Source organism: Diplotaxodon limnothrissa, linkage group LG10, assembly GCF_057381915.1.
Source record: "Diplotaxodon limnothrissa isolate DT_005_m linkage group LG10, D_limnothrissa_male_GT1.1, whole genome shotgun sequence".
Taxonomy (NCBI): domain Eukaryota; kingdom Metazoa; phylum Chordata; class Actinopteri; order Cichliformes; family Cichlidae; genus Diplotaxodon; species Diplotaxodon limnothrissa.
Genome location: NC_140605.1, coordinates 11,630,601 through 11,645,625, shown reverse-complemented (window position 1 = coordinate 11,645,625; position 15,025 = coordinate 11,630,601). Strand labels below are relative to the sequence as shown.

Below are 15,025 nucleotides of genomic sequence, written 5' to 3'. Positions count from 1 at the left end.
TGATATATTTTTTGAAGAAATTAGGCTTCCTGTAATGTAGAGCATACTGTATGTCAGTCAATGAAGGTGATTTTAGAACTGTAAGTACGTTCTGGACACTTCATGGATTTATATTAATTATTATTAATTTCTGCTTTTCTTCCACAACCTTCCTCCCCTCATCCCAAAAAGTCACGGCAGATGGCCGCCCCTCCCTACACCTGGTTCTGCTGGAGGTTTCTTCCTGTTAAAAGGGAGTTTTTCCTTTTCACCGTCACCAAAGCGCTTGCTCACTGAGGGTCATATGATTGCTGGGATTTTCACTGTTTTCTTTTTACTATTGAAGGGTCTTTACCTTCCACCTATAAAGCACCTTGAGGCCACTGTTGTTGTGATTTTGAGCTATATAAATAAAACTGAATTGAATTGAATATTAGGAATTAAAGTCATCCTTTCCAAATTGCCAACACATTTTGTGAAAATTAACAAACCACAATTCAGCTAATGTGAGTATTCCAGTTGTAGCAAAGGCTTGGTACATTTCGTTCCCCCCAGTGTTTCAGCTTGACAAATGTGCATGGGGCTAATGTTTTATGAATCTGATAAACACAGTGCTGTTGCCGGAAAAAGTGCTGATGCAAAAATGTTTCTCTCTATAAGAAATATTGCATTTATTCCTGTTTTGAGGGACATTTGCTAAAACTACAGTGAAAAATATAGGCTTGTGGCTAAGTAATACAGGCAGGGCAAGAAAGCGTGAAATGCTGATGTACACAAACATTTGTATTGAATTTGCTGAGCTTAGCAAAACAGCCTCAAGCACTGGTATACAGTGCAGTGTGGGCGTTTTCTAAGGAAAACATAGTTTTCATTAGAAATAAATTTCATATATTGCTAACACACACTGGAAAATTATACTGTTACTTTTATCACTGATCGAATGATCAGGGAGTTTTTACTTCCCACTGTTGCCAAGTGCTTGCTCATAGGGGGTCGTTTGATTGTTGGGGTTTTGTTTCTATTATTGTAGGGTCTTTACTTTGTAATATAAATGTGACTTCTTGTGATTTTGTGCTATCAAAATAAAATGTAATTAAATTTATTTAAACAGATCTACTATTTAATTATTGGATAAATGTCATGACAGTTTGTCAATTTTTGCTGTGAATCCTTCTACGTAACAAGAACTTCAGTAGGCTGCAGCAGCTGAGACCATTATTTTAAGTGGGCATTCCTTGACAGTAAGACGTGGTTAGTCAGGGCTGGGGGCAAGGTAACTGATTACAGCCAGCCATGTCTAGCAGCTGAGAAATGCCCACCCGTGTTCTCCGGAGACTCCTTACCTCATTTTTTCCTATCTGAGCCCACAGTTTGTCTATCAAACACCACCATTTAGTACACCTGGAGTTGGTGTATGGCAAATATCACAGCTTGTTCTCAGGCCCCCAGAGTTTCTGTTTTCCTACTGATATCACACATCTGAACCATCACTTATCTGCAAACAGATCCATCTAATGAACACATGGCGGCAAAGGCCAGCCGAGGAAAGGCTTTACTGTTTATAAATCTTGGTCATCAGCAAGATTGTGTGTCTCTTACGTCTGTTGCCTTTGCAGCTGTATGTTTGTCGATGTATTGCGATGCTGTCGTTGCACTCCTTAAACAGCTGAAACACTGTCATAGAGTCGTTATTGTCTCATCTGCCACTTTTGTCCCACTCACTGTTACAAACACTGAATAACACTGGATCGATATGTCTCATGACTCAATTTACATTGCTAGATTACTGTTATTAATTGCTTTTTTGTACATGAGATGACTATGCTATGCTATTCTACCTCGAATCAGAGAAGAGTTGCTGTGCTAAGATGGCTATAGTATAAATGCAGATGAATAAGAGTAAACATCACTGGAAAGAGGAATAAGGTGCTTCCTGCACACTAAAAAACACAACAAAACTAAAGTTTTTTTTCTTTTTTCTTTTTTTTGAGGAAAAACAATATTGTGCCAAAGAAAGTAGAATTAAAGATAAGGTTTGAGAGCACAAAATACTGCAACTACTTTCTAGTCTCATCATTTTTCTTTTGACCTTGATTTTATATTTGGCACAATGATTTTCAGCGGTAACATTTTGGCATGTTTGAGCTGAACGCTCTTTGGAAAGCATGAACCTAGCATATAGCGTAAAATATGCCCTCTGGACACACCTATTTTGAATGCACATCACAAGCATTGACCCTTAAAGTCAAACTTATTTAAGTCAACCCTGGATAATTCCTTGCTTTTTTCTCATTTCATTTTATTTTCTTTTTACCAATGTCTGATTTGACTTTGCATTTGGCAGAGACTGGCATCAGGCAAATCTTTATCCTCTGTCCTGGTTAAAGGTGTCTGTGCAGACTCCAGCTCATGCCAGGTTCATTAAACCTCTTACACTGCTAACCCATTTCCTGCAACACGATCAGAGTAACGGTTTGATGTCAGAGTTTCCATATGCAAAACAATCCTGCTTTTAGTACATTGTCAAAGTCAAAGAATACAGACATAATTTTTCATTTTCCAGTCCCCAAGTGTTTGGAGATTCACAGTGAGTTGAGCGACTGGATTATTAAGAGCAGCGTGGGGAAAATCCAGCCCTTCAGAACAGAAATATTGTTAAATTGTATAATGGGTCAAAGGCAACACAAACACCTGCGTTTCAGTCCTTCAAGATTTCATCCGGTTGTCCGACGGAAGTATCGGGTGTACAATGATACAATCGAAAAGAGGCTTTTTCAAAAAAATTCACATTCACTCAAATTGTTCTTCGTGCTTAGTCCAAGGTTAGACTTCCAAAGCCCAAAGCCAGAAAGGTCAGAATACATGGAGAAAGTAAAGGTTTGTGTCTCCGTTTGTTCTCCAATTTTTCTTTTACAGTTATTTTATTTCTTCATCTCTCCTGTTTGTTAGAAGCTCACCAAGGCGTAGACCATACTACAAGAAATAGTGTAGGATGATAAATTAAAATTAATTTTACAAATTTATGAATCGTAACACACGTCTAAGGATTCCTTGAAGTGTCATTATGAAATGAGAAACATTGTAAATCTCCCACTTACCTGTAGAGATAATAGAAAAATGAGAGAAGATAAAAGCCCAGCTTACACCAGGACTCTTTCTGACAGTAGTTGAGAATGTCGGCGTTCATCACGCTGACAGGATCATACATGACCTCTGAGCCATCAGCGGGCCGATGAAAAAACCTGAAAAAAGCAGGAGGTTTGGCTCACTCACCCATCAGACCAACACAAACTAGTTACACATCTGCTGTGGGACCATACCTCCACAGATGGTAGAAGAGCAGCGGGATATTTAGGCCAAGTGTGACCCACTCTCCAGCACACATGAACATCAGGCAGAAGAGACCGTGGATGGAGTACTCTGGTACCACCAACTAATAAGAAATATAAGAAGGACGGAAACTGAAATGATTAAGTGATAACACTCCAACAACTCTTTAGAAAACACTGATGTGATAGAATTACAGTGTACAAGACCACACTGCAGGGCAAACACTTTCACACGGAAGGTGTTGCTGTTAGTCAGGGCTAGCTGCTGTTACGGGTGCAAATATATGTTCACTTGCATGTGGACTCTTTTTTATACATTAGTAGAAGGTGATGTAAGTTGCTGACCTTTTTTTCTTGTGATGTAAAGTCTAGCGTTTGGTTGTTAAAATACTATTTGGGAAAATCTGAGATGGGGTTAAGACTCAAGATGGCAACAGGATAGCAACAAAGATGATAAAACTACATTTACTGTGAAAGGACAAAAACTTTTGGGGGGCAACTTGATGGCAGCAGAAACAAGCTCTGAACACTTACTTATCAACATTTTAGTGTTTCATGCTGGGCAGGGAGTGTGTTACCACTTTTCAGAACTTTTCTCTGAAAATAGCTGCCTGTAGCAGCCAAAAGCAGTGCAATGAGAGCACTGAGAATGAACCGACGCTGTAATGTCTAGGCTAAATGAGGCCAGCTTGCAAGCACCAGAAAGTTCCTTAAGTGGCCACTTGAAAGTTGTTCTACAAGTCAGTGAGTAACCATATAATCCTACGTTAAAGAGCTTTCTTGTTCCAAAAAAGAGTTTTGGTTGCTATAACTAATATACCCCTACAAAATGACTACAGGAGGTGAATTTTTCTTTATTTGGCTTTTCACCTTAAATCTTTTAAGCTTTCACCTGCGCTAATTCAGATGTCAGACTCGGGCTTCAGTGTGCGGGAACATTTTAATAGAACTGTTTTACAGATAATGCTGTGGCTTTGTACTTCAGTTTTGGTGAGTGAAATTCTAGTATTTCATATTTGTTAGAAGGTTTGTGTATCTGTGTTTCTCATTTTAACTCATACAGTCTGTGGATGTGCCTTGCTAACCGTGCTAACAAGCTAGCATGGTTAGCCCCACCAGTAACCCCTAGTAGGCTTCTTGGTAGTGATGTGCGATACCACTGATTTCCTTTCCGATCCGATACAAAGTAATATTCAGGGTGGTATCGACGATACTGATCCGATACCGATACTTTGTACAAAAACTTATTTTATTTATTGTAGCTCAAATTATAGCGTCATAATGATTACAGGACATCAGAGTACTTGTTTCCAACAATGCTTAGTTTTAATATTACTCTTATTTCTCTTTCTGGGTCGCAAAAAAACTTTTAACATATTTTCAGGTGAGAATGTAGCTGTGTAAACTTCAAATATCTGAGCCCATCGACACATTGTTTTCAAACCCCTGCGGTCTTTCGCTACTCGGGTTAAACATGATATATAAGTCACTTAGATAACTTAAAAATGTTATTGTTTGGCTTTTTCAGTGTTTTATTTGTTTGTGAGTAAATCAGTTTGGCTGAGATTAAAGTTATTAGATTAGATTAAATAAAATGTAACTTTATTAATCCCTCAGGAGGGTTCCTCGGGGTTTTCACACAGCTGAATAAACGTCAAACAGAAAACTGATTAAACAGAAGTGTGAGACGGTCGAGAGTTTACGCCAGTGCCCGGTTATATTTTAGATAGCAAGGAGCAGACGGCAGTTTCACTCCACCGAGGGAGCTCGTGCCGTACTACCTGGCTTTCTTTAGACCGCGAAGGCCGGGCCCTCAGGTGGAAGCAGCCTCTGAATTTGGACACCCCCACTGTTTCCGGACATTTAACGTATTTTATCCGATAAATAAACACTGTAAAATGTATTTATCCCCCCAATAGCCTTTGTCTCCCTAGTGTGGCCACAACACCTCACGTTTTTGCCACATGTATCGCAAACCACGTCTCAGTTTTTGTGGAGGTAAAATAGGTTCGCACATGACTCCAATTACGCTCAGCCATTGTTGTGAGTGCGCACGCCAAGGGGCTGCAAGACAGACAGCCTATTTCGCAAATGACTATGAAAGGCGGAAGAGGAAGTAGTTCCTTTGAGTGTAGACAATCCGAATGTTATAGTTTCTTTCCACTGTGTTCCTGTTAATGATAAACTACAAATTTACCCTAAATTACTAAAATATCGATATTTTAATGTGAGAATCGATTCTAGAACATAAATGACTGGTATCGGAGGAATTGATATTTCAGGATCGATCCGCACATCACTACTTCTTGGTTGTGGGGTGACCTGCCTGCAGCATTCAGGGTAGTTTTGCCAGTGTCTTCTTTTAGTGTTTTACTGCTAAAGACCTGTTTCTTGCAAATTTTATTATAACATTTTTATCTTTAAGATTCTTAGCTTAACACCAAGTTTTGTTTTAACTTTTAATTATGTTCATTTCAATTTATTCTTTACACATTATCGCTTTTATAAAGTCTTGCATGGTCTATTTTAAGTGATTAATAGTTTAATTTTTATAAAAATCTATTGTTTGTTTATTCTGTTTTTGGGAAGTACTTTGTAGTGCTATACAAATGAACCTTATTTAATGTGAACTTAATGTAATAAGAACTATCACATCACATACACGTAGCAATTTGATCTCGATGCTAGTTCAAAAATATGGCTGCAAAATAACAACTTACATTTCTTTGACTGACATCATAACCCTTAGCTGGCTCCATCAATCATTACAATCTGTTTCAATATTATTTGAATATTTTTAGTGGAACCAATTTCAGCAGTGATTGGTTGGAGCAAATATCACTAATACATATGTAGTCTAATTACCACGCTAGATTAAACCTGTGTAGCAGTTAAGGGTAATTGAAATTATATTTCCACTGCAGCAATAAGAGTTCCTTTTCAATAACATGGTGGTATTGTAATTATGCATCAGTGGCATTTTATTTTCTTGCACTGAGCAGCTATATAAAGAAAAACGTAAAAAAAACCCGAGAAAATGGTAACAATTTGAACCCAGGGCAAACCTTCTCAGAAAATGCTCTTTACTACATTAGCATATAGACCCTAATACTACAATTAGTAGTAGTAGTAGTATTAAATTAAACTCTTGTAATTTTATATATTTTTATTTATTTATCCATTAACTTTGAATCAAAAAAACCCAATGGCACTGGCCATCTTCAAGCACAAGCATGTTTAAAATGGCCTCCACAGTGTGTGATCTTTCACGGACACAAAGTTCTTTTTCTGAAAGCCTTGAAATAAAAAGCTGACAACATCTGGGCTGTATCAGTGCTCTCCATCACTGTGTGCCTGTAAAGAGGTAATGGCGTGTTGTGGGGACGGGCTACATGTGAAATGAATCAGTGTGTGTCATGGTCCTCACAATGAAAAAAGACAAACGGTCATGGCTCTGTGAAGCCCCTCTGCTTTAGTCATCCACCACCAGCAGATGAAAAACAGCTATTACTCACCCTGCGAAGCAGGTTGCAGATCCTTTCAATGTTGAGAATCCTTTCTCTCTGTGGAGAGGATATAAAGAAAGTCCGGTCAACAATATTACTGTCAATGCCTAACAGAAATAGCTGTCTCATAGCAGAAACAATAGACGATCATAGACTGGAGTGAATATTTATTATTATTATTTTGGAGGATTTTTTAAACTGGACAGATATTAAATATAGTGATAAAATCTAAAAACTGGACCTGATGGCTAGTTTTATGTTAGCATTCCTGCTTAAATATCAGTATTATGGGTATAGTGATACTGTAATATGCAGCTGTATATTACATTAGATCACCAGGCCAACAATAGTACCATGGAAAAATACACTTACCAACTGATAGTAATTAATTAACTACCTTCTTTTTTAAAAAACTAAAACTCCCGAGTTTGTTTTCATCATACGTCTAAAATACATATTTTTACACTTTGGTGCAGTTTTATCATAGATCTGTTTTTTAAATTTTTATTTAAGTTAGTTTCCAGAGTGAGTTTGCTCATTTCACTTTAGTTTCTATTGTTTAATAATTTTAAGTTTAATACAGTTTTTCGGTTCTTTTTTTTAGCCGCAGCTTTTTGTTGTTATACATGTGGTGTCTGTCAGAAGTTCAACACAATACGATACAAAACAGTATTACAATATTAAAATACACAGACCCACACACACAGTTGCGTAGACATCCCTGTTCTAATAAACACACACACGCAAGTACTTCTTCATTCTGGTATTGTTGGTTAATTTGACCAAAATGATACAATCATATGGATTTTTTTAGTGTATTTTAGTTTTATTTATTTATTTATTTTTGTTTTTTAGGCCAGTCTTTTATTTTTATTTATAATAACCTTGGTTTGGTGCAGACAGGACTTTTCATTTGGCTGTGGACTATAAGGCCATAACCATGATCTGGGCACATACAACAGGTACAACTTTTGCATGAAATATGAGTTAAATATAGGTTTTATTAATGACACTAGTGACAGTCCTGATCTAGAGCCTTAATGAATGTCATTAATCATACCTGTGCCCACCTATGGCAGAAATCAGACTTGTTATTTTTTATGAAATTTGAGAAACACAAACTGTATATTATACTTGAATAAATTCATTTTCAGTTAATAATAATAATAAAGTACTTACAATGGTGTTGATTTGTTTTTCATTTATGTGGCTGAAACCTATTTGAGAAGCAAATCTCATATTGCAGGGAAAAAACCCTGTGCGCACATCTCCCACCTTATCTTGTAAAGCTATCAGCTCGGAGTCTCTGAGCCATTATAGAAAGCTCAATTATCAGTTTTAAAATTAAAGCCATCCGTCTTTGAGTACATGAGCCTGACATCAGATATTCGGCTCATGCAGATGTTTTCTTTGGTTGTCCATTGATTAGTCAGCAAGGCAAATTAGATGTTTTGCTCTACTTCATTTGCCCCGTTTATCCGTTTCCATCAACAGAAAGTTATTGCTCTATTGTGTAACCATAATGTCTATAGTCAGATAATTATCACAGGGCTGTTAATTTGCTTGGCTTCATTTATTTTGTTAAATATAATACATCAAGTGGATAAGCATGTCTAGTCATTCTGACATATTGAGGCATCTATCTTGGCTACCAACCGGTGATATCGGCTTAGTGTAGCTGGAGCAACATCCAGCTTTTATGAGTCTGTGGACATAAATTAAAACTGGTGACCTGAAAGGGAAAAGTGGATTTTGCCCTGAATTAGACACAGGCACTCTACCTTCACTGTTGTTAGTATGCTCAGTGTAATTTCCTGCCTTCTTTCTTTCTTTCGTTCTTTCTTTCTAGTCCTTCCTCCACAGTGCTGTTATTTAAGGAGCGAAAGTGCCAGCCTAGCTTCTGTGCATCATATGGTTTATTGTTGTCGGTGTAAATCATTGCGCTGCTCAGATTTTACAGCTCGTAGCCTCCCCGAGGTGGCCCTATTTGTGTCAGGTCATCCAATTTGCTCTGAATATTTAATAGTTCCAATAAAGAAACATGACTGAGGATGTTAATCAAAGGCAGCGGAGACATTTCACAATATACACAATATACAGAAGAGATAAAGGAGCAACAATTACAGGGCAAAGAGTGCTGTAGTTAGATTGGTAATCTAATTAAGCCGTTATTATCAGAGACACAAATGAGTGATCTCCCTGACAATCTGCCTCATAACTTTTCTAGAGCTAATGGCATAAAAGGAGGCCTGAAAAGGAATAAATTTTACCACTATGATGTGTTTAATTTTGTTGTTTTAACGGGGGAAGTAGCCATAGAAGGGCTCTTTATGGATGGGGTGGTTCTCCCTCTGAGTGTTACTGTGATTAAAGGCTTTACGCAGAAACCTGATTCAAAAACAGATGTCTAGCTTCTTCCGCTCTGTCTTTCTATCATTTCTTTCTCTCTCTTCCCGACAAATATTGACTGCTTTTGTCCTTTTTTGTACACAACCGCACTCTAGTGAACATGTGTTGCTCTCAGCTAACCACAAATATAATTGCTGTTTATCTTCCATGGCTGTTGCCTTCGCTTGTCTTCTGTTTGTGCAGCTTATTGATTTTGGGGAGAGACCGGCAGTGTCGCGTCCTGCCAGATCCAGTTATTTCTGAACACATTTGAAACGGTGACATCAGACAGCGTGTTTAGGTTGTCACCAGTCCTACAGAGTGGCCTCAATACTTATCTCACTGCTGTGAAACCAGAAAAGTTCTAATGGGGATTGTTTGTCAGACAGCTCTCCATCGTTGTCCCGAGGAAAGTAAAAGATCCACTGTGGCTTTTGTGCTCCATTGTATTTGACTGCATTATAATTTACAGGTGTTGCAGTTATTGTGTCCACCCCCTTGTAGCTGGCATTCCTTCACACTCCTACAGTCTGCTTTCACAGTTTCCTCTCCCACTCCTCATCACTCTCACTTTGCAGTTCAGATGCAGGTTCACATGATTGCTAGAACATTAGCTATCCTGTGAAAACGATAATCACAGCTGCTGTTAACTTGCTAAGCGAATAATAGCTCGAACTACTGACTCATGATAATGTTATTTCATCTTCAGAAGAAAACTTATACATACTGTAAGCAAACAGCTCTGCAACATGAGAGGATAAATAGTTGCGCTAACTTTCAATCAGCAATTATTTATCTGTCACTTTGGATCGAGTGAATGCGTTTGTTCTCGTTACGGTAAGGTGAAAACTCCAAATTGCACTCCTATTGTGGCGACACTACAGTATCTCATTGTCTAAAAAGCAACTTCATTTGCATGAATCTCTGTAACTGATTAAGCCAACGAGCCGTGGTCTTTGTAGGAGGCTGATTGCTTCAATCTGCATACAAATGAGCATTCAGGGAAACACTGCCTGGGTGTTACTGTAGCAATCACCTGGAAGCTTGGATTAGTGTTTTCAAAGTAGGGCAAATATTTGATTTAGAAATATTAATGAATAAGGCTAAATGTAGCCGAATTAAATATATGAAAGCTTTCGCTCCAAAAACCCCAAACTCTCATTTACATAACATGATGATTTCATTTTTTTTGGTGATTGCAGGCTTGGAAAAAAGCGTTTGCTGTGTTTATTTATGAAATGAACGTGAAACTTTGTGAACTGTGCTCGGAAAATATGCAGCATAGGCAATATTTGGGGGGCAAAACCTTAAATGTATAGTCTCCTTGAAAGTACAAAGAAGGGATTTCTCTGTGTGCACATGAAGGTTTGATCATTCTTGCAAGAAGTGAAACAGCAGGGTTCTTACCGCTCTGGTGGGATTGCTCTGATCGATGGGGTTTTTGAAGTCTGTGCGAAGCTCATCAAACGCAATGATCTGAAAAAAATAATAAAATAAAATAATAATATTGGACACGTGAGCTTGTTTTTGTTTCACCACCACTACGCTGCAACTGTAATGCAAATGTAGCTGTTGTCTTCTCGCCACTCGTAAATTTGGTTCGGCTGAGTCGGCTGAACACTGTTGCGATCCCTACATCCACAGCTGCAGCTGCTTTCAGATCACTTTGAGTACATATGGTGAGTTAGTGGCATATGTAAATGCAGACATTTGCTATTGCCCTTTATGCTGTTAGGAAGGTCATGTTGTGTTGACATCATGTGTGATTATGTAGTAGTGCTTGTGCTAAAGGATTTTTGATTGAAATTTGTCCCTGAATAAGAACAGCTTGGATGGTTAATTCACCCCATACAGCTTTGCATTATCCAATTCCTGTAAAAAAAAAAACTATGAAAAGCTGCAGGAGTAGATAAATGCATTGCACTAAGAAATTACATAAGGGTTGATTCTTACGTTGAGACCAGTAATTAAGTTCACATTGGAAGATTAATATTAAGACACAAATGCCAGGAGTCGTCCAAGAAGTGCTTGAGAAATTTAAAATGCAAGAAGCTCTTTGACTGAGCATTTTTTAGCTGGGTTGATATTTAAGAGCATTGCGGTACATTTCTGGTACATACACTGTCTTGAGTGTCTCTCTGCATATTGAAATATAATATACTGAGGGCACTTGTTCAGATACACCAATACACTCTAACTGCCTCCAGTGAGGCGAGTATAAGTGACAATTATTCTCACTAGCTCCCTGATTAATAGCTCTATAAAAACACGAATAATTCGGAGTGTAAAGGCCACCTGCTGTGCTTATCATCGGCTCAGGTTTTAAAGAGCTAAGCTTCCCTTTGACGGCTCATTGAAAAGCCATAACAAGCAGACATCATTTGCAGAAAAGTGAACATCAGCAGTGACTGATGGCACGAAGGGGAGAGCACCTTCCACATACTGTACGAGCCTATATGGCTTTCCCTCGTCTTCGTTCACAATTAGCTCTGTTGTAAACAGATGCAGTTTCCATGGCGACATGATGAGCCCCTCAGTGGGCACCATGGTTACTATACCAGTGAACCGAGGTTCTGATTGGTCGACGGCCACATACAGTTGGGGTGCTGTGCCCGTGGGTGGAAGCAGACTGGGGGAAGGGGTGAACAAAATCATAGGTTGATAAGCGTTTCGGTCACATGCTCGAGAGCCGAGCCAGACGCAGGCTTCTCGCTGTCTCTTTCACACACAGACACACTCACTGAGTCATATGTAGTCTCACCCACTTAGTCAATTGGTACGTTAGTCATTTCAAGTCCTATATTCATAATGATGCGTTTTTGTGCTTCGCCGTGTTCCTGCCTCCACGGAGGGAATGTTAAAGGTGAGAGATCAAAGCTGCGGTGTTTGTTGAGTCTGTGTAACAGGCAAACCGAGCGCACTGGTCTCCAGCGATAGCTGTGCAAATTCCACTGAAAATGCCTGCGGGCAGACAGATTCACAACAGTCTGGTGGTGAGATTTATGATCACTGTGTTTTGCTGACTGTCTGTACTCATTATCTGGAGTTTGCTGAAGCCCAAACGCCTTACGTGGAAATGTTTATCATCAGTTCTCTGGGATCATAAGTTGCTTTTATGTGGAGGGATGAAGCCAGCAGGAATCTGTGCTTTTTGTCAAAGTGTCATTGGGTGGCTCTTAGGAGATCATTTGAAGTGTCTGATAAGTACAATTACACCTTTAATGCATATCATTATCTCTAGAGGGGCTGAAGTGTGTATGTTATGTTGCCAGCAGCTCTGTACACCTGTGTGTAGGCGGCCGCGCTAGTCTGCCTGTGTGGGATGCTACAGTGAGGATGCTGCAGGCCCTACGTGTGTCAGTCTTAGTTCTGGTGTGTTCACCGTGCCACTCACCTGCCATATGACAAAGAAGATGAGAGCTGCACACAGTACCAAGGTGAGCATGTAGCAGAAGGCCGCAAAGGTGAACGCCATGGCTGCACCAGCCAGCCTGACAAGGACACGGGTGAAGGGAGAGAAAGGAAACTGGTTCCCTGCTCTCTGCCTCTCTCTGGCTACTGGTCACTCCCCCTCCTCCTTTTACTGTGGTAGAGGCTATTGTTGGTTTCCCCCTTTGATGCAAGCTGAGTCTATATTGTCCAGGTGGGTAAAGCACTCAGTTTTAGAAACAATCAATAATCAGCTGACGTCGCAGCTCCACTGCTTACTTGCTTTCTGTCTTTGTCTCTTCTTGTAAATCTGACAGCAGGACAGCTCCTTCCTTGCTTTGATCTAGGAAGCACTTGTGTGTCTGTTCACAGCCACAGTAGTCTGCCGCTGGCCCAGTGCTCCTCTTTTCAGTCTCTGACAGGGAAAATGTCTGTCTCCTCCTTGTCCTTCCTGCAGTTTCTCTTTAGAGAAAGCCTACACATCATGGGTTTTTTTTTCTTTTTTGTTTTTACTGACGAACCACCAAGAGTCTGACTGACACGCCGACAACAGAAGCACAGGTTACTAGTCGATACTAAGAGCAGTAAAAACAGCGAGAATTATTGTCCCAGTCGGTTATGGCTTTTTGTAGTTTTTGTAGTTTGTTGTATGGCTTTCTGTTCATCTGTTGCTCCGGGATCCAGAACAATTAATGACGCATATATTTCCATATCATAGTTAACAGGTTTACATCTGTGAGTTATTATTTACAGAGTCTTTACTTATAATGATGGCTAAACTGCTGAGTAATTATTTACATCCTAGCTGAGATTCAAGGTATTGCTTTGCATGTTACACAGTTATATTCTGACAAAGCAAATCACAACTTGCCACTGCTGATTTCACAAAGTGAGAAGGGTGAATCACTGAGGCAGCAGATATTCTAATTGAATCGAAAGATTAGTTAGCACTTCAAGAGGGCTTAGAGATGCGACATCACGATACATTATTGATAGTTTCAGTTAGCATGGATCGACATCTTGACTGACCTTAATATCGAGTAGCGAATACCTGTGCCTGGTAGGAGACGTGTCTGCATCTGAACAGTCCACTCTTTCCTCTTCTCTGTCAATTTGGGTCGACACCATGTCAGAACTGTCTGCTCTGCATGTTTGTCTCAAGCGCATCCCTCAGTTATCTCCAAAAAACAAAAAGAAAGACGTGAAGCCTTGTCTCTGCTGATGTGCAGGTTAAATAGTTAAATTCTAGCAGGGAAATATTTACACAGAAGCCTGCAGAGTGTCTACATGTTGAAACCCATTCGTGCTGATTTAAAAGAAAAATAAAGCGCTTCTGTTCTTAAGTAAAAAAAAAATCTCCACAGCCCTCAGGAGTCATAAGTTAGTCCACCTTACTATCATCTCTCCTGCTCCTCGTGTACCCTGCTTTCTTTTTCCTTTCTTTCTTTCTTCTTTAACTCCCCCTTCTTTTCATCCCTTTCAAAGATTTTGAAAACAGACCTGAATGTTCTTCCTGAGTCTACTGTCTCTGGCTGTCTCTTCCTCTATTTCTTAGACTGCGAGAGAAATATTTCCATCACGGTTGATGTTATAACGGTCAGCCAATAGCATCGCTCTGTCTCCCTCCCGCTCTTGTTTGCTCTCCCCTCTGCCTTTCTCTCTTCCTCTCTGTCTGTCAGACTCCCCCTCTCTTGCATTTATACATTTCCATAATCCCTTGTTCCCGTGAGACTGATGAGGGGGCAGGGAAGGCTGCAAATGTCTGGTGTGCCCCCCCCTTCCTTATTAGCCCCTTTCGCCCAAGCTTTCAGTCATCTGTCATGCCATAAAATATAGCTCTGTCTGTTACAGGGTGTTGTTCTCAGTCATTTGTCATTTCCTTCAATTCTCTCAGTGCATTCATTAAATACCTCAATCTCACTTTTTGATTATTCTCTCACTCTATTAATGAACAGAATCCACTAGTGCCACCTAATGTAAGTGTTGATACTCGTATTATTTGTGTGGCCAATGTAGGCTTATTCAGAAAAGTAATTCCTCTGTTAGAGGGATCTATGCCATGGCCCAACCTTTTTTAGCTGCCCCACATTAACAGTGTTGGTATTTATCTTTTATGTTTCTATGATGGTTACTCCTCCAGTCAGCGTAGGCTCTTTCATCAATATGATATTTTTAATGCTTGTATATAACTATTCTATCCATGAATGTTCAAATTCACTATTTTATTAAAGAACAATTTAATAAAAAACTAGAAAGGCACATTATTTTTGATTAAGAGGCCAAATTAAAGATCATACCTGCTATCCATGATTAGTATCGGACTTATCCGAGGTGTCCAGTGTGCCAGCTCAAATTCTGGTATAAAATTTTTGATATTTGTTTATTGTTTGCCTA

The 15,025-nt window shown here is 39.3% G+C and overlaps 1 protein-coding gene across 2 annotated transcripts; it reads right to left on the bottom strand.

The window, feature by feature from the left end:
* Positions 1-2,924: 2,924 nt before the first annotated feature.
* cnih2 (cornichon family AMPA receptor auxiliary protein 2) lies at positions 2,925-13,798 on the bottom strand. 2 transcript variants are annotated; one of them, XM_085363528.1, is made up of 6 exons: positions 13,661-13,798; positions 10,610-10,678; positions 6,824-6,871; positions 3,300-3,412; positions 3,078-3,221; positions 2,925-2,952 (listed from the first exon to the last, which is right to left on the bottom strand). In XM_085363528.1, exons 1-6 carry the CDS (start codon positions 13,796-13,798, stop codon positions 2,925-2,927), a joined length of 540 nt encoding a protein of 179 aa, XP_085219654.1. The 2 variants fall into 2 exon arrangements, with proteins under 2 accessions (XP_085219654.1, XP_085219655.1); XM_085363529.1 differs by lacking the exon at positions 13,661-13,798 and adding an exon at positions 12,597-12,677.
* Between the last annotated feature and the right edge of the window lie 1,227 nt (positions 13,799-15,025).

Bases quoted from the DNA above. Each gene is read 5' to 3' on its own strand.
- cnih2 (XM_085363528.1), bottom strand. From the start codon at position 13,798: ATGCGCTTGAGACAAACATGCAGAGCAGACAGTTCTGACATGGTGTCG. The intron at 6,872-10,609 runs GTAAGAACCCTG...TCCTCTCCACAG, and splicing joins AGAGCAATCCCACCAGAGCG to AGAGAAAGGATTCTCAACAT. The intron at 3,222-3,299 runs GTATGGTCCCAC...TGCTTTTTTCAG, and splicing joins CTCTTCTACCATCTGTGGAG to GTTTTTTCATCGGCCCGCTG.